At 38.3% G+C, this 21,308-nt stretch overlaps 1 protein-coding gene across 2 annotated transcripts in view; it reads right to left on the reverse strand.

Moving 5' to 3' along the window:
* Positions 1-13,703, reverse strand: part of Entpd1 (ectonucleoside triphosphate diphosphohydrolase 1) — a 123,196-nt gene extending 109,493 nt beyond the window's left edge. The window contains exons 1-2 of one of the 2 annotated variants that reach the window (XM_074078636.1): positions 13,449-13,703; positions 1,910-2,130 (exon numbers count right to left, since the gene is read on the reverse strand). Coding sequence is in view for 1 of the 2 variants with exons in the window: in XM_020175081.2 (XP_020030670.1) it covers positions 13,449-13,464 (16 nt within the window). In the remaining variant the exon portion in view is untranslated. The remainder of the gene's footprint in view (positions 1-1,909; positions 2,131-13,448) is intronic. The other variant, XM_020175081.2, reaches the window with a different exon arrangement.
* Between the last annotated feature and the right edge of the window lie 7,605 nt (positions 13,704-21,308).

The raw sequence follows: 21,308 nt of genomic DNA on the forward strand, positions 1-21,308 counted from the left end.
TAAATTTTTTAATAAAATGGGTCTTGCATGCTCAACTTTATGACATGTTTTTTTCTCTTAATACTTTTTTCTATTTTTGTAAATTCTTTTCCATCATCATTTTATTATTGTTTCACATATGGCTATACATAATTTTAGGTTATTTCACATGGTTCACTATTACAAATAACATTTTAATAAATGTCCTTGTAAGTACATCTATGCATACACCCAGGATGCTTTACCTAGGAAAAGTTTTTGAAGTAGATGTGTTGTATCAGGGTATACATATTTTTAAAGCTTTAAATAAGCATATCTATACTGCTATCCAGACAAGTTTACCAATTATGCATTGGCCAACAGTTTTGGGAATATTAGTTTTCCTGCATCTTTAGTAACACTGGTCATTAAAAAAAAAGTTTAAAACTTTGACTTTTGATATGGAAAAAACAGCACCTCATTGTTTTAATTTCCTTTGTTTATTACCAGAAAATGAACATTTTCTCATACGTTTTAGCCATCAACACTTCCTTACCTATAAGCCACCTGTTGATCTTTAAGAGTCAAAGCCTCCATCTGTCCACTTGTGGTCAGGTGGTTTGCTTGCTGGAGAACAGAGTCTGGGTTCTACTCTGTTATTGGGCAGTAGATGATAGAAACAATGTACCATACACAGCTTCCATTGGTCCTCTGGTTTGAAATGTGTGCTTTTTCTTTCTTTGGGTTAGTGGTCTGCTTGAGTCTTGCCAGTTTTCCTTATCTTGTCAGTCATTAGAAACATCTTTTGAGTAATATAGATATAATACCTGAGGATGGGTGTTTTGAACACATGATGAGGCAGAAATACATAAGGACTTCCAATCAGATTTAACTGTTTATATGCCTCTAGAACATTGCCATAGTAAAACCTAGCAACTTGGTGAAGAAGGGCCTACTTGTACCATTGAGCAGTTAGGAAGCATCTGAGTAATTAATTGCTGCATTTTTATTTAATAATCAATTTTTTGTGTTGGGATGTAATAAGAAGGTGTTTTTTGGAGTTGTGCTGAAATGTTTGTACAGGTTGTATATTGTACAACTCCAGTGAGTGCTATTTACATGTTAGACCATCCATATACCCCTGGACTTGCACCTTGCACAATATATCAGTTACATGGAGCAGTCCTGGTTGGGTAGTTGGGAGTCATGGTAAGTACTTCCAGAATCTACCTGAGAATAAATTAGAATATTTTCTATAGCATGTCCTTGATAGCTAGGATTATTTTACATGTTAGGATGAATCATAAGAAATTGCCAATATTTGACAATTTTTAACCTACAAAACTGTTGATTTCAAATATTTTAACCCAATAAATACATTTATAGAACAGAGGAAGGTATTTCCTCTGTTAAGAATTGGCCAGACTGCCCTTGCCTTTTAAAATTTCTTAATTATAGAAGGGCCACCAGTAAAACCTGCTTTAATGTGTGGGCCTTGGTGTGCATCTACCAACCTGATGAAATGGATTGGGTGAGTCGAAATAAACCAGGACTGGGGTAAGATAAGGATGAAGCCATTCTTCAATCACTGGAATCCACTGAAAGATTATCTTCTTATAAAGAATTACTACAGTGAAGTAAGATTCTGGAGAAAAAATAACCAATCCAACAAGTTTAAAAAGAAGTCATGGAAGCCTCAGGAACCTTCCAGATGTATGAGGGTATGGCCAATGAGTGACTCTTGGCTATGGGAGAAAACATTTGTAACACAGAGATATATCTGTGAAGCACCATTTTCTCTCATGGGAAAGGGTATCCCTAATTGTTCATAAGAGTTATGTCATGCCCACAGATGAATGGGAGGAATAGTTTAGCCTGAGGGCTACTGACTTTTCTTTCATAGAAAATGTTAATAAGCTAGGTGGTCTGTCAGTATCAGGAAGTTACATACCTTACCATAAATGTTTTTCTTCTGAAAAGATTCTATATGTAGCTGATGGCAGAGGCATAAATAGGACAGGTTATTTCTAGCTGAAGCAAATATTTGTTGTTGTTGTCTGCCAAGAGTCCATTTCCCCTTCTTCTGGCACCAGGACTCTCAATTTCCTTTCAGGAACCACACTATCCTCCCCCTCAACCAAGTTCTTCAGATGTCACAAATCCTTCCTTAATCTGGGGATAGAGAAGGGGAATATGAAAGAAGGGAGAAGAGAGCAATAGGACCAACTTTAGGGAGAATTTGTCCCAACACTCCACCAAAAGTGTTTTATAAATGTCACTCTTGACCTGTGCTGTGCTAAATGCCATGGCTGACCCTCAGTTTCAACTTCTCTGACCCATGGGCAGCATGAGACTCAGGTTACCACTTCTCTTAAAATACCTTTCTTTACTTGGCTCTGAGGACAACATACTATCCTAGTTTATCCCCTTCCTCATCCCAATACACACACACACCCTCCAATTTTCTCGGACGGTTTCTCCTCTTGTGAATATTCCAAAGCTCAATCCTTGAAACATCTTCCCTTTTCTATCTCTTCTCTTCTACCCACTTGCATGGTGATTTCAACTAGCCTTTTTGCATTTAAATCTATTCTGTGTTTAAACATCACCTCATAACCCAAATTTATATCTCCAGCTCAGTGTTCTCCCCTGAGCTCCAGATGTAGGCATATATCCACTGCCTATATTTGAATCTCCATATCGATAGGTATGTCAAACTTAGTATGTCCAAAACTGAGAGTCTGATCTTCCACTCAAACTTGTTCCTCCTTAAGTCTTCTCCCCTCAGCTCAAGGCAACTCCATCCTTCAGTTTCTTCAAAGACCTAAAACCTTTTAGTCATGTTTTCTCATGCACTCCAAATTCCAAAACCAAATCATATTTCTTCCATTGTAATTCTTACCACTTTTTATTTTTTTTCATAAGAGAGAATAAGGGTTGTAAATAGGAACCATAAGTGCATACAAGTTTGCAAAAGCAATTGGCTGTGGGGCAGGAGTAGAGGACAGTGGGGTATGGTAGGCAAAGAGAACTATTATATCTATTCTCACTCTCCTTGACTTTTCTCTGGCTTTGGCCCTTCTTGAAATATTGTCTTAAAACACTTTCCTTGGCTACCAGGCTCAGACCCTCTCTTTGGCTTATCTCTAACTTCTAGACATTCTTTCTGAATCTCTTTTCTTAAACCCTTTCTCTTCCTCACCTTTATTAATGTTGGTGTTTCTTCAGACTCATTTTTCATTCTCTTGTTTTCATTCTCTGCACTTTCCAGGGTGACTTATCCATGCCTGTACTCTAAACCTCTAACTCCACACTCCAATTGCATCCTCCATCCTCTCTTTACTTTGGCCATCTCTTTCCACGCAAATTTCCAGCAACCATCAGAGTATCTCTGCCTTGCTTAATGTCATAGACATTTCAGATTTAGTTTGCCCCAAAATAAATTTGTTTCTTTCCTCATCTGTCAAATCTACTCCTTATCCTATTCTCAGTCTTTTTTATACTTACTGACCTAATCATCTAAGACAAAACTTGGAATAAGTCTTGACAGTTCTCTTTCCCTCCCTCCCTATAAGCCACCTAGCCTTTTACCTCAAACTCTACCTCAGAAACACTGTCTTACTTGAGCCCTTCCCATTCATCCGCCACCAATGCCCTAGTGAATATCCCCAGTATCTGTTACCTACTGGGTTACTGCAGGTGCTTAAAAGCTGCTTTTGTTGAGGAGCACTGATTCCTTACTTGGGCCCATAAGCTAGACATCACAGCCTCCATTTTGTATCTGTTTTCTTTATCCTGAGTTATTCTCTCCTGCAGTAACTTTGCAGGAGAGAATCTTGAAATTCAGGAAGGACCAGAGCACCTGCCATATCAATAACAAAGCCCCATCTGATCAATTCTGAGACAATGAGCTGCCAGACCACCTATAACTGCTACCTGCCACCTATGACCACCAGAACACACCTGTGGCCAAGACCGGTTAATGTTATGCATAGTTCTCCTCCTGCCCCCCAATTCTTCCTCCTATTCACTATTTCATAAGTGAAAATATTTTCACACTTTCCCACATTCTTACTAGAATCTACCTCTGTACTCAAAAAGAAGTACATTTTTCCCCAAAATAAAATATCGATGCCCCTCCTGTCATACCCAGCTACTTTTCTCCCATAATATGCTCTTACTGTTCTCAAGCTTAGGGATGTTGGGAGGGTCAACTGAGCCCTCTGTTTTATTTATGCTGTCACCATACTCCATGGGCACAAGACTTGGCTTTGCAGGATCACTCTAGCTATACTCTAGGAATGAAGATGGAAGGGGCGGGTTTGTTGTTGTATTTGTTTCTGCCTCTGTGAACTGGCAGCCATGTGTCTACCATGAGTCTAAAGGGACCTTAGAACTAGTCAACAAAGGCAGTGGAGCAGGAGCTCATTTTCCAATTCAACAGAGATTTTTCCCTTAGTAGGGAAGAAGTAAAAGCAAGAACATGGTTCCTAGAGAAGGGTCCTTCCTGAGTGCCTTTAAGCCCCTAGACAACAATATTGACAGTATTCTGACAGCCCTAATTTCTGTCTTCTGAAATATTACAAAATGGCAAGTGAACTTTGGCTTCTTTCTGGAGCTGAGTGAGCCTTTCTGCCTAGAAGATTTAGATTTCTTCTCACATTTAGATGAGAATCTAGCATTTGGTAATCACATTCCTCCAAGAGGGAGACTTGCATTCTAGCTACTTTAAATCCTTTCTATAATAAGGTTAAAAAACCCCACATTTATTCACTTGTGCTCATGTACTGTACAAAAGCAGTCTCTTCTGTCGATATAAGGCATTAGACAAAAAATGTTGCAAGGAAGTAGACTGAAAGATGGAGGAAAATGTGTTCTCTTCAAAATAGATATGATGAAAAAAAGAGAACTATTTGTTAATTGTTTAACTAGATACAAGAGGATGTTGCTATGAAAAGATAAAAGATTTTATGGAAGCCAAAAACTTTGTAGTTGAGTGAAAGTTTATATTGGAGACAACTAAGGAAAATTGAATCAGTGATGTAGAGGAAAATATTCTCAGAATGCAATGAAAAATAAATGAAGGGAGGGAAAGAAAGAAATAAGGAATAAAAGGAAGGTAAAAGAAACAAATATGAAATTAAATAAGATATAAAATAAGATATAAAATTAAATAAGATATAAAAGATTAAATAAGATATAAAAGGACCTATTGGTCCTTGAAGAAGAAAAAAAGAAGGCAAGATCATTGATCAAAATTATGATAGGAAAAATCTTCCTTGCTTCCAAGAAGTCCTGGATTTGGAAATCAAGAGAATTTACTGCCATTTCAGGCAAAAATCTAAGAAAGGAAATCTGTACTCAGTTGTCTTGTGCAAGTTAAAATTTGAGAAATAATGAACAAAACCCATCCTGTCTGAAAAAATAATTGTCTTCAACTTCTTCACAGCATCAAACTTCCCACGACAATGGGGGACTATCTCCAATGACTTGACAGAGAAGCTTCTATATATTAAAGACAAGATGTTCCTCTTCTACCACACTGATGCCCTTCCTGAGAACTTACTTTACTATGTTTATTCAATCCTCCTGAAAGGAATCAAGATTAAGAACTCAAGAACAGATAAAGGCAAGTGAGAGAACTTTACTAAAATCTATTACATTCATGGAGAGATGAGTTTGATTATTAACAGCTACATAAAGAGGAAAACCCCTGTTAATAATGACTAATAGAATTTTCAATATTGGTGTTGATAACATCAGATTAAATATTTAAAATAAAAAAAGGAGGGCACAGTGAAGCAAAAGCTCTTAAATTCTTCTTTCATAATAGGATCATAGTTACTTATTTCTACTTTGATATTAAGATACACTGAAACTCAGGAATGCTTTTCATTTAATTTAATTTCCATAGATAGAATTAAAATTAAAATGTCTATTACCCACAGTTTTGCAGAACCATCTGCAAGAACAAATAAGCAAAAGTACACTGTCTGTATAGAAAAAGCATAAGAGAAAACATTAAACACTAGAGAGAATAAAGAAAAGTAAAAAAGAGAATGACAGACAAAATAAACATGAATAATTTCAATTCCTTTATTGAAGCAGATTAAAATTGACTGAAAAAAAATCAATGGTTTATAGGGGATACTGCTTAAAAAAAAAAAAACACCAAAATTAAAAATAAAGGTGGACAAAATATATTAGCCAATTTTTAGGGGAAGATTTAAAACAAATGTAAAAGGAGTAACTTCAGTATTTCACTGAAATATGGAACATAAAAACTATATAAAATATATGTAGAGGTGAACAGACAATAGGCAACTGTATCATATTAAATGCATTTTAAGTGCATTAAAGCATGAAGTTACCACAATTTGAATTAATAACAGATAAACAAAAATAAAAATCATTTAGAACTTTAGAAATTACTATGGGTTAAAGAGCCAATAAAAATGCAGTACCAGGACTGGAGTGATGGAGCACACCTATAATTCCAACTACTCAGGAGGCAGAGGTAGGAGGATCAAAGTCCAAGATCAACCTAGGCAAAGTTTGCAAAGCTCTATCTGAAAAGCAAACTAAAAACAAAAGGACAAGGAGTGTGGCTCAACAGGTATAGCACTTGTAAGCACAAGGACCTGAGTTCAGTCCCCATTATGGCAAAAAAACCCAAACAGAACAGTATCAAACTACTTTAAAAAACTACACAACTGCATGTAAAAACATGTTGGATCTATTCACAGTTGCAATTCTCTTTATAAAAACTCTAGAGAAGATTCAGAAAATTATTGCAAGTATGGCAGAAAAAGCTGAATATCTTTATGCAATGAAGCACTCATAAATTAATTTAAAAACATAAAATTCAAATAAGTAATAAATGGGGAAGGTCATAATCAGTACGCAAAAGCTGAAGCATATTATGTGAAAAATCAAGTTCATAGTAATTAAAGCAATACAAACTAAAACCACGAGCGTGGACAAGATTTTTTTTAAAAAGCACCAAAACTGTTAGGGATGCAGCAAAACAGGAACTGCTTGGGAGAACAAAGGATCCACCCTCTGGGAATGCAACTTGGCAACAGTGACCAAGAACTTTAGAAAATATTTACAAGACTTAAATCAGTAATTCTACTGCTGGGATTCCATCTTCAGAGTGCACCCCTACATATGGAAAAATTCCCTACACAAAGACATTTATGGGAAATGGGAAAAACCTAAATGTTCAGTAAAACAGGGGAGTTGTTAAATAAACTATGTGACTATAAAAATTAAGCTAACAAAGACTGTACTATAAAATGGAAGATACTTGTGATTCATTGCTACTCTAAAAGTCAGACTTTAAAATTGTATATACAACCTAATGATCATGGTGCGAGCTCATAATTTTTCAAGGTCTTACTCAAGTAAATGCTAAATGAGAGAAACAACCCAGGCATAGTAAGAAGGACCTTCAAAGAAATACACCAAAATATCAGGAGCGATACTTTTCTACTCTTCCCTTAATCTATATGATTTGTGTTTTCTTTAATAGGCATATGCTATATTATTCATACCTCATCCACATACAAGAGCTGTTCACATCCTTCTTATGAATCAAAAGGAAACATCTCTAGTCATTTCAAATGAAATTAGTCCTTGAATATGGACTACAAAAACTAGTCCCTTAAATCCTTTCACATATTTTTATGCTTTCTCGTATCAGACTTTAAAAGCACTGATCACTGGTTTTGAAATGTCATTATCATTTATTATTTACTAGTTTTCATTTCAAGCATTACGTTTTATTGTCTTCTTTTACAGAGCATTTTCGTTGTCCAGTGTGGTGGAATAAGCCTGTAATCCCAGCAGTTGGGAGACTAAGGCAGAAGGATCTTAAATTCAAGGCCAGCTTATTTTTTTTTAAAGTATTTTTGTCTATGAAAAATCTTTTACGTGAAAATTTTTTTTTTAATTTTAGAAGAACACACGTGTTCACATAGGGCATGTTCTGCCATTGTTCCTGGGTCTATAAAGTCACTTTTATACTGTATCGCAAAAACTTCAAGTTGCATGCCTGTAAGACAACCTCTTTCCTGGCTTCTTTATTCCAACAACCTCCTTTACGCTCACAATCCCCTCAGTTTTTCAAACCTAAAGAACATGCAGGGTTCCTCTCCTTGTCCACTTTTCTGCCTTTGTGCATAGAACTATTCTCATCTTACTTCTGCAGAGTGCAAGCAATGCCCCAGGTACACAGCTACCACTCAGAGCTCCCACAACCCCCAGGTCCCAGGGACTCCAGCACCCAGCATGTTCTGCACCAGTACATCTCAAGCTGGAAGCCGAGAATAAGAGGTAAGAGAAGCTTAGGGAACCTGTAGGCCTTTTAAACAATAGATGGGTGTGCTGAAGATTCAGACTTGTTTCTAGGGTAGGGCAAATTGGGGCCTCAATGTCCTGTTCTAGGGCATATATTTGCTGAACAAAAAAAGTTAACTAGGCTTCCCATCATCCTCTGTGACATAACAGATCAGTGATTTGAAATTGTTGCTCAGTGGGGGGATGGAGGAGGGGGAGGGCTTGGTCAATTGGTAACAAAAGAAGCCCTGGGACCTTGGCATGCGATGGTCCTGTAATACTGCTAGTCAAAGTGTGGCCTGTGGAGGGTCAGCGCTATCATTACCTGGGAGCTTTTTGGAACTGCAGAACCTGTGGCCAACCTCAGTCTCTGGATGAGCATCTGCATTTTAGGAAGATCCCAGTGATGCACATGCATGTTAAAGATGGAGAAACATTGCCCCAGAAAACACACACCACACACACACACACCAACACCAAGACTAAGCTAGTTAACTCCTCTCCTTTGAATGTCCATAAATCCATCAAAATGTTGGATGGTTTTTCACCACAGGGGCTACCCTTGGGCCTCTCTCCAAAGTATTTCAAAGAACAAACTCTGTGTGATTTTTCCCAGGCCTCACCTTGACTCTGCACAGGCTGAGCCCAGAACATCTAAATGATAGCATGTGAAATTAAACACTGCTGCCCTTGGACACAATTACTGGTTACAGAGAATAGAAAGCAACCAAAAAGACAACACAAGGGAGAAAAACACTGAAATGTGGTTTGATCAAGTAAAAGCATTACCAGTCACAATCATTTGTAAAAACTGTTTGCCAGATGTACCTTATTATCATGCAGGAAACTCATGATTAAGGAAATAGTTTAGTGTGCAGCTGATTACTTTGTAAAGGTTTATTTGATTATATGACTGGCAATCCCTAACTCATGATGATGGCTAGTCTCTGCACTTCTGCCTTCAAATCTCCAGAATGGACAAAACTTGGAAAGGAAAAGAAGCTTTCTACTCTTTTTTTTTTCTTTTTTTTTTTTTTTTTGGTGGTACTTGAGTTTGAACTCAGGGATTTGTGCTTGCAAAGCAGGTGCTTTACCACTTGAGCCACAATTCCAGTCCATTTTTCTCTGGTTATTTTGGAGATGGGGTCTCACAAACTATCTGCTCAAACTGGCCTCAAACCAGGATTACAGATGTGATGTAAGCCTGGCATTTTTTATTCATAAATCTATGCTCCAGTTTTGGTTAAAAAAAAAAAGTTCTTTAAGTATTGCTTGGAGGGGGAAGAGGTTTCTAGTGGGTTCCAGATTTTATTCATCTTTCTAGGTCCAACTGAAGTGCTCCATTCTTTGAGTTTTCCCAGAAGTCATCACTCCCAATTCTGTTTTTCATGGCACTTTCTTTAGACTTCTACTATGCCTGTTAGGGAGGTGGTATTTATCCGTTAGGAGTCCAGGCTTTGCAGCCTAACCATATGAGTCAAAATTTCCCACTTGCCTATTATTGGCTATATAACCTTGGCAAAGAAAGATGCAGAAACCAATATCATGGAGTTGTGAAGATTACATGAGACAACACAAAAAATTACAGTGCCTGATACATAATAAATAACCTATATTAGCTATTAGTAGTAGCACTTCATGGAGTCTGGTTTTGATTAGACTTGGTTGTGTATATGTCTCCTTCCATACTAGATCATGAGCAAACTGTTTATATCACAAGCAACTAGCATAGGGACTTACAAATGGTGGACACAAAGTAATATTTGCTGACTTGGTTTGAAGGTATGCCAGGAAGAGGAAAGGGAGGGTGCTGAAAAAAAATTTAATGTACGTTATTAGTTTACTCAGGGCCAGCCTCTATAGTGTTTGTTTTTCTTTCATTACTAGAGTATAATGCCTAAGGCAGCAAAGTTGCTATGAAGTGGGGCTGGGGAGACACTCACTACTTATGGAACCAGATGTTCTGTTCAGAGTCAGAGTGCTATGGGGCATCTGAAATCTCCAGCTAGATCCCTGGCTAAGTGGAGCGTGGGGGCTGAAATTTAGCCAGGGCTGCACTGGCCAAACTTGATGCCCTGGCATGGAGTCAAATGAGTAATTAAGATCATCTACCCAGAAGGGATGCATTTTCCATGTATCCACCAAGAGGGATATCTTTATGAACTGTACAAAAGAGTTGTACGCACCAGCAAGGAGAAATCCCTATTACAGACGAAAAGATTTCCTCTTAAACCAGACTCCTGGCTCTTGAATGAATATCAGCTAAAATAATAATGTTTAGTTTACTAGATACTTCTTGGGTGCCCATTAAGGTGCTCAAGGTGCTGGAAGCTGGCAAGGACCTTTTGAACTTACACAAGAGCCTGGGGTTTACCACCCTTTGGGGAAGTTCAGTATCTTCTCTAAGATAAACACCAACTTCAAGAACCTGTCATGGGGACAGGTAAATGTGACCACCAAGGTGAAAAAAGACGTCAGAGACCTATTGTGGCCCTCAAGAAGAAATTTGTGGAATTGCTACTCTAAGAACTGGCCACTGAATGTTCTAAGGATCTTCCTGAATCAGTATTCAGAGTCTGTCTACCTCCTGGATGGCTTCTAGCAGCAAATCCTCTAGGGCTGCCACATGAGCACCCCCATAGCTGCCTCCTGTGCCTCTGTCATGACTAAGGCCTCTCTCCCACCACTCTGTATACACTGACATTAAAGTGGGCAAGAGTTTGAAGACTGAAAGAACAATACACTAGATATTACATATCTAAAGACAAATAAATTATAATTGAGGAAGGGAGGAAGGTGATACAGGGGGCAGGAAAATATGACAAGTGTCACCATAAGCATAAAAGATGAACTAACTATTGTAGAAACGTCTAAGATGGGTTCAAGCCTAGGCTCAAAAGGTTGGAGAAGGCTTAAAGGGGAGAGTAATACTCAAGATGAGACTTAAAGGAATAATAGCTACAGCTAATACTTATTGAGCACATACTACACATCAGGCCCATTCTAAGAACCTTGCATGGATCTCCCTCATTCAGTCCCTACAGCAACCCTATGAGGTAGATATTATTATTCTCTTCATTTTTCCAGATGAGGAAACTAAGGCACACAGTAAATGGTAGAGGCGGGAATTGAAACAAGGCAGATTGGCTCAAGAATGAAGGGGAGAAAGAGGGTTAGATAAGTCTTTAAAGCAGAGGAAAGTGCCCATAACAGTCTGAGAGGGAAGGAAGGAACAGTTCCCTTGGGGAACTGAAAGTGGCAGAGTGAGGACTAGCTGGGGGTGGGGACACAAATTCAGAGATGACTGGGCTGGCTCTGCAGGTTAGAAGAGAAACCAGAAGCAGGGGATTTCTGGTCTGGTCTGGACTTCTGACACTAGTGTGATTCATGCCACCTAATCCCTCTCAGCCTCAGTTTCTGCCTTTGGTAAAAAGGCCATAATAACAATATCCACTTCTCTACCATAAAGATTGACCATGAGCACCAAATAAGAAAAATATATGTGAACTTGATTGCAAAGGAAGTTCCTTCAAATACTTGAGATTTCAACAGCACCATTTCCCCCAGTAGCTTCAGGGATTTGCAAAACCAGAACCCACAATGTCAGGGCACCAGAGAGAGCCTTCTGAGCAGAGCAACAGTGGTGGGTTGGGGGTGGGGTGGAAAAGTCCTCGGCCCTGCTTCTGTCTGCCTGGGTCCACATTCTCCACTTCCTAACTATGTGATTACTCAACTTTGTCATCTGGAGAAAATGGGGATGACAGCACTTACCTCCTATGGTTCATATAAGGAATAAATAGCACATATAATATGCTTAGAACAGTCCCCAAGATAAAATACTTAGTAAATCTAAACAGTCCCATTATTTTAATTGTTAAGATATCTGTTGAGTTGATTGCTCAGCTACTTGGGAGGCTGACATAGGAAGGATTGAGGTTCCAGATCAGCCCTAGGCAAAAAAGTTTATGAGACCCCATCTCAATGGGGAAAAAAAAGCTGGGTGTGGTAGTACCTGCCTGCCATCCCAGAGTTGTCAGAAAGCATGAAATGGAAGGATTGCCGTGTAGACAGGCCTGGGTAAAAAGTGAGAACTCTATCTCCAAAATAACCAGAGCAAAAAGGGCTGGAAGTGTGATTCAAAGTGGTAGAGTGCCTGCCTAGCAGACATGAAGCCCGGAGTTCAAACCCCAGTACTGCCAAAAAAGAAAGAAATCTGTTGGCTACTTATCCTATTCCCGTACATTCTATGTGATAAAAACATATTAGAAATTAGGGATGAGGAAGAGAAGGTTTGCCACCCTACATTGCCCCACTGCTAACACAGATTATTCCTGGCTCCCAAGGGCTGGCAAGCAGCTGGCTCTCCTTCCTAGCAGAAAATGCCCAAAAGAGGTAAAAGACAGAGACTGTACACCATTTGTGCAAACCAGGCAGCTCTTGTAGTTTTCAGACAAAATCTAAGTGTAGTCAATCAGATAGGACCTGCTTTTTAAAGACAACTCTCTTATTCCTCCCTCCACCCCTCCTTGCCCCTTACCCTCGACATGCACACTCCCCCCACCTCCCCCACCACCAACACACACACACACACACACATCTCAAGAAACTTTCAGCCTTTTGGAAGACATGCTTGCTTCTGGGTCCTGTTGTGACACCCTCTTGTCACAGTAACTTGTCTGTCCAACTCCCGACAGGGGAAGCCTTTGCTAATTTCACAACAGGAAAGTATGCAGGAAATGCGAAAACAAAACAAATCTACACACAGAACCCAGCATCTTCAAGCAAACACTGTAAGGATCTAACCCCACGCTAGATGACTCCAGACTGTAGATGAAGCAGCTGTCTCTTAAAAGGAAAGGAGACTTTAAAAAGTGATTTGCCTCTAAAAAGCCAGATCTGCATACAAATTAATAATGAATATTCATGAGCTCCTTCAGCCTGCTCAAGAGCCACCCTTGACTATGACCCTGAGCTATGCTTCCTAAAAGTTTCCCAAAGTTCTTTCTCTGCCTCCTTTCAGAAGGAAGAGGGTGGGAAAGTTCATTCAGGGCTTTTTGCCTCTTGCTCTTTCAAGTACTTGCTTTTGGTCTGGGTTATTTTTTTCTTCCTTTTTTTCTTAAGGATTCAGATCAAATCAGTTTTGGTCTTACCCTTTATATCTTCCATAAGTAGCAGCTTTTGTTCCTCTTTCCACGTTTTGGTTTTTGTTTTTCCAGCTTCTGCTTGCTGTGGTCCGTTTCTGTGAGAGAGGTACTCAAGGATCAGAGATATAACAGACCTTGGGTTGGTGGGAGGGGCTAAATTAGCCAGCCCCGTTTCGGGAAGAACATCAAACCCTATGTCTTTTTCATTGACAGAAAGGACAGATTGGCTGTGGAGTTCAGCAGCTCATTTCCCTAGTTACTCGAAGGATTCCCTGGGTAGTGTTGTGACTTTTCTTGTTCTCTTCCTACCTCCACCACCTCCTCTTCCTCCTCCTCCTCCTCCTCCTCCTTTCTGTCTCTCTCTCAATCTCTCTCTCTCTCTCTCTCTCTCTCAGAAATACACTTTTCTCCCTTGAAAAAAATCATCTTGGCTGCAAAAAGAAAAAAAAAAGCTATTTATGTCTCTCAATTATGAAGCCAAATAACAAGAAACTCGTTTGCTTGATACCCACTGGAAAGCCTGTAGAGAGGCAAGAACAGTTTTTTCTGTCCCATAAAGCCAATCACTTCCGATCCCATGATGAGCAATCCTTTTCCAGGCTCCTTAGACAGAAGTGCAAGGAGTCACCCAAGCAATGGTGCTACTGCAGGAGAAGCTACACCATTGGTTGGAAAGTCAGATAGAACCACAAATGAAGCTGTTCACTGGAAACTTTGGTCTAGCTGTGACTTCCCCAAATTTAACTTGCTACCTCTATAGTCCTGTCAGGATGGATTGCCACGCCCAGCCTTTGCAAGATGATGTGAATCAGATGAGAGGCTAACTATTAAACTGTATATACTGAGGTATTTAGAAATCAAGACAAATGCTAAATTTTTTTTTGACAGTACTAAGGTTTGGACTCAGGACCTCATGCTTGCCAGGCAGGCAATCTACCTCTTGAGCCACTCTGCCAGCTCTTGTTTGTGTAGCGTGTTTTTGAGATAGGGCTGGTTTAGAAACACAATTCTCCTGATCTCTGCCTCCTAAGTAGCTAGGATTACAGACTGAGCTATTGGCACCCAGGGCTAACTCTCTGAGATGAAGGCCATTTGGGCAGCTTCTCCCTCCACCAGGCTGTTGCAAACCTTGGTCGGCATTTGAAGTTTGAAAGAGACCTCAGACATCTAGTCTAACCCAGGGTTAGCAGAGGAGAAGAGAGGAGAAGGAAAGGGAAGGGGAGGGGAGGAGAGGAGGAGAAAGAAGAGAAGGGGAGGGGGCGGGGGTGGGGGAGAGGAGGAGAGATGTGTTCTAGTACCCAACTTCTGGTTCAACCAGGAGAGGTTCAAATCTCTCACAACTAGAACTTTATAAAAATTTAAAGTTCATTTGAATTAAATATACAGTAATAGAAATTAGTTTTAGTGTCCAACTCATATTACATGAACCTTCTGACATTTAATGCTTTCTATGGTTTCATGCTCTGTGTTGCAATTAAATCACATTGCCCAGTGTACACATTCTTTCATAATCATGAAAATGCTACCATTAAGTATATAATGCCTCCCATTCGCACAAGAATAATTTACAAAAGAGATGGAAGTGTCTGTTTAAAGGCCTGAAACTGTCTTAAAAATTAAATCTTATTTCTGAACAAAAAAATTATCATAATTATCAATGTTATTGGGAGGGTTGCAATAGAAAGTAGAAAATGAAAACTGCACTCAAGAGAGATGGAGTTGTTAGAAAGGGGCAAAAATATTTGATTTTACTTAATGATGAAATGGTCTTTTATAAGTTCTTAGAATGTTAGAAATTCCATTTTTCCTACACCTTCAACCTATCTCTCTACATTGTCTCTTCCCCTGTCATAAAAAATAATACTTAAATAATCCTTGTTCTTAAAAGAAAATTCTGGTTTTTTATGGGTACAGAGTTTCAGCTTTGCAAGATGAAAATGTTCTGGAGATTGGTTGCACAACAATGCGAATGTACTTAACAATGCTTAGCTATATAGTAAAAAATGGTCAATAGGGTAAATTCTGTGTGTATTTTACCAAAATTATTAAATAAAAAAATTAACAACCAACAAATTCATTCCATCAGTCTATGCTTCTCCTTTCCTCACAAAAACACCTTTTAAGATTGTGGTCTATACTTTGCCTTCCCTTAGCGACTGCCACTTACTCATTCATCTGCTCTTGATCTCTGTAACATTGGAGGCCATAACAGGCCCTCTTCTTTCTTGAAATTTGCTTTACCCTTATTTTCCAGGACCTCCTTCATATCTGGTTTTCTTCCTCCATCTGTGTATGATTGCTTCTCCTTACTCAATATTCCTCATAAATGCTGTTATTCCCTAGAACCTTACCCTTAGACTTCTTTCCTTACTTCATTTTTTCTATCTAGTTCATAACTCCTACTCATGCCTTTCCATTTTTGCCTACTCCACTCACATGTGCTCCTGATCGCTATTCCCATCCACCTACGCATATCAACAGAATATCCCACAAGCAGCTCAAATTCAGCATCCAAAGTGATGAATTTGCTTCCCTTCAGATTCCCTACGTAAGTTAATGGCACCACCATCCACTAGTTATACAACCCGGCAACCTCAGGGCAGTCCTGGACCCTCCCCACTTCCCTCATCTTACTGTTTACCAAATACTGTTACTTCTTTAAGATCTCACAAATCCATTTCCTCCTCTCCATCTCTATGTCTTCTGCCATAGTACATACTCTCCTCATCTTTTCCTGGTTTACCACAATGATCTACTCTCATTATGTCTCATTTTTCCAAGTGGGGAACAAAGAAAGTTACAAGCCTTTTAACATTTAAATTAATGACACTTATCTCTTCTATTGCAAGTCTTTTCTTTCCAGGTGTTCTTATAATAATGGGTGCAATCCCTCCCACACCCCTCCCCAGAATCTCACTTAATCTAAATAGATCAGTCACTATAGTCATAAACTATAATCTCAGCAACTATTTCTACCTCAGGGGACAGGATCAGGAGAGTTTCAGAAATCTGCCACTCACAGTGGTAATTTCATCTTCAACTATAAATTTAGCCCAATGGTGAGTATAAACCTGCACCTTAAATCTCCAAAGTCTAGTTATAGGCCACTTGAGCAAATAATAATAATAATAATAATAATAAAATCATGATAGTCTATATGCTAGATATGTTTGGTTTGCTCCTCTAGATGTACTCTCCCCACATCCACCTGCCCTCTATACCAGGAGGCTGGCCTCTGAACTATATGAATAGACTTCTCAGATTCTCTGACTTCTAGTGTTCAGGTGATGGGAAGCCTGGCTAAAGATGGGATACAGGGGAAGAGAAGGTTAGGTTCTTCACTCTTCTACATTCCTCCCTGTCATATTACCATGAGTTTTATGACCCTCCATGGAAGATCTGTGCTTCTCTCAAAGCCCCTGGGTTTATTTAACTCTTTCCCTCTAGGATCTGATAACTGTTCTCTTTCCTTGTCACTTTCAGCCTAGAGATGGTAATATCTAAGCTGCTATTAGCAACCTTCCCATTCCATTTCTGCATAATGCTTGTGGTTCCCCTATAGCCACATCTTTCTAAATAGTCCTTTTAAAAATAAACTTTCCTTGACTTATCTTTATTTATTTATTTATTTTTTGGCAGTACTAAGGTTTGAACTCAGGCCCTCATGCTTGCTTAAGTCCCTCTGCCAGCCCTTTTTTGGATTGAGCATTTTTGAGATAGGGTCTCACAAACTATTTGCCTAAGCTGGGTTCAAACTGTGATCCTCCTGATCTCTGCCTCCTGAGTAGCTAGGATTATAGGTGTGAGCCACTGGCCACTGGCCACCAGCTTCCTTAACTTAACTTATTTCAAAGGTATCTTTTGTTACCTTTTAGGTTAGACCATGACTGATATAATCATGATACAATTCACTGTAATAAAAATTCTGTTTATGTTAAATAGCATCCCCTAAGTGGGTGGACCAACAGGCTATAACTCTCCCAAGTGTCAAATTCTTCTATAAAATAAAAATGCAGAAATAACTAAAAATTTATAAAGAGCAAATTTTAAGCACTAATCAACTCATTTATTATCACAATAACCCAATGAATTAGGAACTATTATTATCCTCATTTCACAGATGAGGAAACAGAAGCTCAGAAAGATAAGTATCTTGACCAAATTCACACAGCGAGTAAATGGTAGAACAGGTGTTTGAACCCAAGTTAATCTAACTTCAGTACACCTATGTTTATACTCAACACTACATGCTTGTTTCCTGGTCACCTTTCAATAGTAACAAGTTTGGGCTGGCAATCTTGTCTTTTTAAACTATTCTCCACACCACTGATCTTTCAGTGGTCTTCCTGAAATGTATACCTGATAATGTCACTCCCAGGCTTAAGAAATGCCAGTCTCTTTTATCATCTATAACACAAAATTTAATTTCTTATCATGGAATATGTAAGGCCTCTATCTCTTTCAATTTATTTCCTGCTGTAGGCTCCCTGCATTCCAAAAACTAATTATAATTCTAGAGCCCATTATCTTTCACAAGCCTGCATTTATACAATCTGTCCTCTCTGCTCAGAAACCTCTTGGTCTCCTACATGTCCTTCATGACTCAAATATACCTGACCCATTCTCTGCTCATCCCCACATCCACACAAACACTGCACTGACCCACACATTATTATGATGTTTTATAATTCCATTTCTATTACCACCATGCCATAAACCTTGGTATCCCAACTGAATCGTCTTTGTTCACATCCAAGTGTAATCATTTAAACCTAATTGTTTCTACCTTTAAAATATATCTAGAACCTGACCTCTTCTCATTATCTCTACTGCTACTATAACCAACTCAAGCTATATCATCTCTCTCCTGGATTGTGACAGCTTCCTCACTGGTCTCCCAGATTCTCTTTATAACACTCTTCAGTCTATTCTTGACATAGCACCCATAGTGATTCAGTTTAAACAAAATGAAAGATTATATCACTCATTTTAAAAAAGCCTACCAGGCCCTATCTGGTCTATACTCTACTACTTGACTTTCATTCCTACCATTCTCCTCTTCTTGCTCCTTCTGCTCCAACCTCAGAGTTTTTACACCTGCTATTCCTTCTGTCTGGGATGCTGTTCTCCAAAATATTCCTGTGGTTCATTCCCTTATCCTTTATAGGTTTTATTTTTCCTGAATTACCTTCTATCCTATCACCAAAATCTGTGAAATCATTTGAAAAATGGCTGATCCCAAGTCTGAGGCAGTAAGTGTATGAGACTTAAAAATTTTTTTAATACCAGAAAGCAGCTAACTATTCATTGCATGCTTTTTGATGGAAGTATACACTATACCTCTAAAGTTGTTTTGCAAAATAAATAAATAGGAAGCTTCTTGACCTAACCACAATTTTACAGGAAATGCAAGACACAGATAAACATGTTTTAAAAAAAAACCACTATAGGAATGTGATCAGTAAAATCTTGACTGTGGGAGATAGTATAACACAACTCAATTTATAGAACAAATAAAACTGAGAATAAAGTACTCAAAAATTAAGGGATTTAAAAAATAAACCAAGTAAATGTTGTATCAGGACCTGAAGCTCTGATTCAAATCAATTTAAAAGAAACTTCAAGAGAATCAAACAAATTTGAACACTGACTAGACATTTTATAACACAGAACTGTTCATTTTTAGATGTAATAATATTATGGTTATAATTTTTTAAAGTCCTTATCTTTTGGAGATGTATGCTGAAATATGTAAAAATGAAATCTGGGATTGGCTTTGTAAACAGGGAGGAGTGCAGATTGAACAAGATTAAGGATGAGTTAACTTGATGTTGGTGACATGTACTATTCTCTCTCTAATATTTATGTTTGAAACTTTCTGCAATAATAAGTTAAAAAACTATTCTAGGTGAAAAGAGGGGAAATGATTTGATGATATGCAATAGATACATGGGGCAATTGTTATAAGGATTTTAGGAATTCAAATGAGTATTTACTAAGTCAGTAGTCATATGAAACACTGGCTTGGGGCTGAGAAATGGCAAGTTTCAGTTTAAAAAACTGCTGTAATCTAAAAAGAGAATCATCACAAAATAGGCTAAACATTTCATTATAGAGCAAATAGAGGAAAGAGAGATCATTTGCAAGAAAAATGAAAATATTGAACAATAAACTTATCAAAGTTAAGAAACATTAGCATAATCAAGGAAAACATATTCACTGTGCTATTTGTCTATAGTGCAAAAATCAAGCCATGACATCAAAATCCCTAACATTTCTTTGTAGAACTTAATATTAGATACAGAAATTAAGACCACATACTCTGTCCTATGAGCAATATGCCACACTGTTGCTTGACAGTTTGCTTTGACACTCAACAATGACTGAGCATAAACCAAGCAAGTCGGTCTGAGTCGTGATGGTAGTTTATCACTGGGGGCCAGGGGATGGGTGGAGGATGGGCATTATGGTCTCTACATTGTTTCTAATTCTCCATTAAAACAGAAGTCTATTAATAAAATTATGAAAAGAGGTACTCTAGTTTCATGTATCATAAACAAAACGCCTAGGTTACAAAGTGGCATGCTTTCCCAGTTCCAAGAATGCTTGTATTTGTCCATTAAGCTTTTATTATATGTGAACACACTAAAATGTTCTTCATAATTTGATACAGTGTTCAAAATATTATGTCCCTTTGCTATTTTTCTAAACAGCATGGTCAGTTTTAAAGTTAAAAGGAGACTAAAAGAATGGATTTTTAGAACTGATAGAGATGCCATAAATCACAGTACTTCCTGAATCTTGGGAGGAAATGTTATTTACATGGTAATACACAAATCTAATTATAGGAATTCATAATTTTCTCCACCAGCAATAGACTCAAGTTCCATCATCTTTTAAAATGTTTATATCAGTGTATATTAATTGTACAAAATTATGAATTTCTTTGCAACGTTTTCATGCATGCATGTAACATACTTTGATACTATTACCTGCCCATTACCATCTTTCTGTGCGTGTGTATCTATAGTACTGGAGATTAAACCCAGGGCCTCGCCCTTACTAGGCAAGGGTTCTACCACTTGAGCTACAGATGTTTTGTTTTGTATCTTGTTTTTGAGATCGAGTCTTGATAACTTTGCTTACACTGGCCTCAAACTCATGATCTCCTGCCTATACCTCCCAAGTAGCTGGGATTATAGGTATGTACCACCATTCCCAACTTCCCATTACCAGGAAGAGGGTCAGGGAAACTCTCTTCCTTCCTCCTCTCCAACTCTCTTCCTTTTCCTTAGTAATTCCTCTTTTACTTCCATGCCATATTTTACTCTAGATTCCACATAGGGAGAAAACATGTGATACTTGTCTTTCTGAGTATGGTCCAACTTCCAACTTCTTTTACTCCATATACCAAGAAACTATGTCAGTACTATTTGGTGTTGGTGTATGAATACTCAACAAGCCAAATTTACCAATATACTTTAAAAACCATGTCAAATTTTAACACTCCTTGACACTGGACTTTAAGAATATATCAATATCACACACACCCATTAAATAATTCAATTGAATTTGTGCTTATTTACAGCTCATAGCCTCTTCCCTCACTCTATCTGCTTGCCTACAGGGATCTACAGATGATAAGATATCCTGTAGGGATTAGGAATTAGGGACTGGGGTGGATTTAAAAATACTCTGAGAGTAGTTAGAATACATATTGGTTCAAAAAATGCTCTATTTCTTCTTTTGATAGGAGAAGGGGAAGCACTGTCTGTTAGGATAGGACATTGTTCTCAACTCTGGCTTCACTTTTAGTTACGGGGTGCACTTAGGAAAACTGCAAATGCCCATCCCCATCCTCAGAGA

Source organism: Castor canadensis, chromosome 7 (genome assembly GCF_047511655.1).
Source record: "Castor canadensis chromosome 7, mCasCan1.hap1v2, whole genome shotgun sequence".
NCBI classification, from domain to species: Eukaryota; Metazoa; Chordata; class Mammalia; order Rodentia; family Castoridae; genus Castor; species Castor canadensis.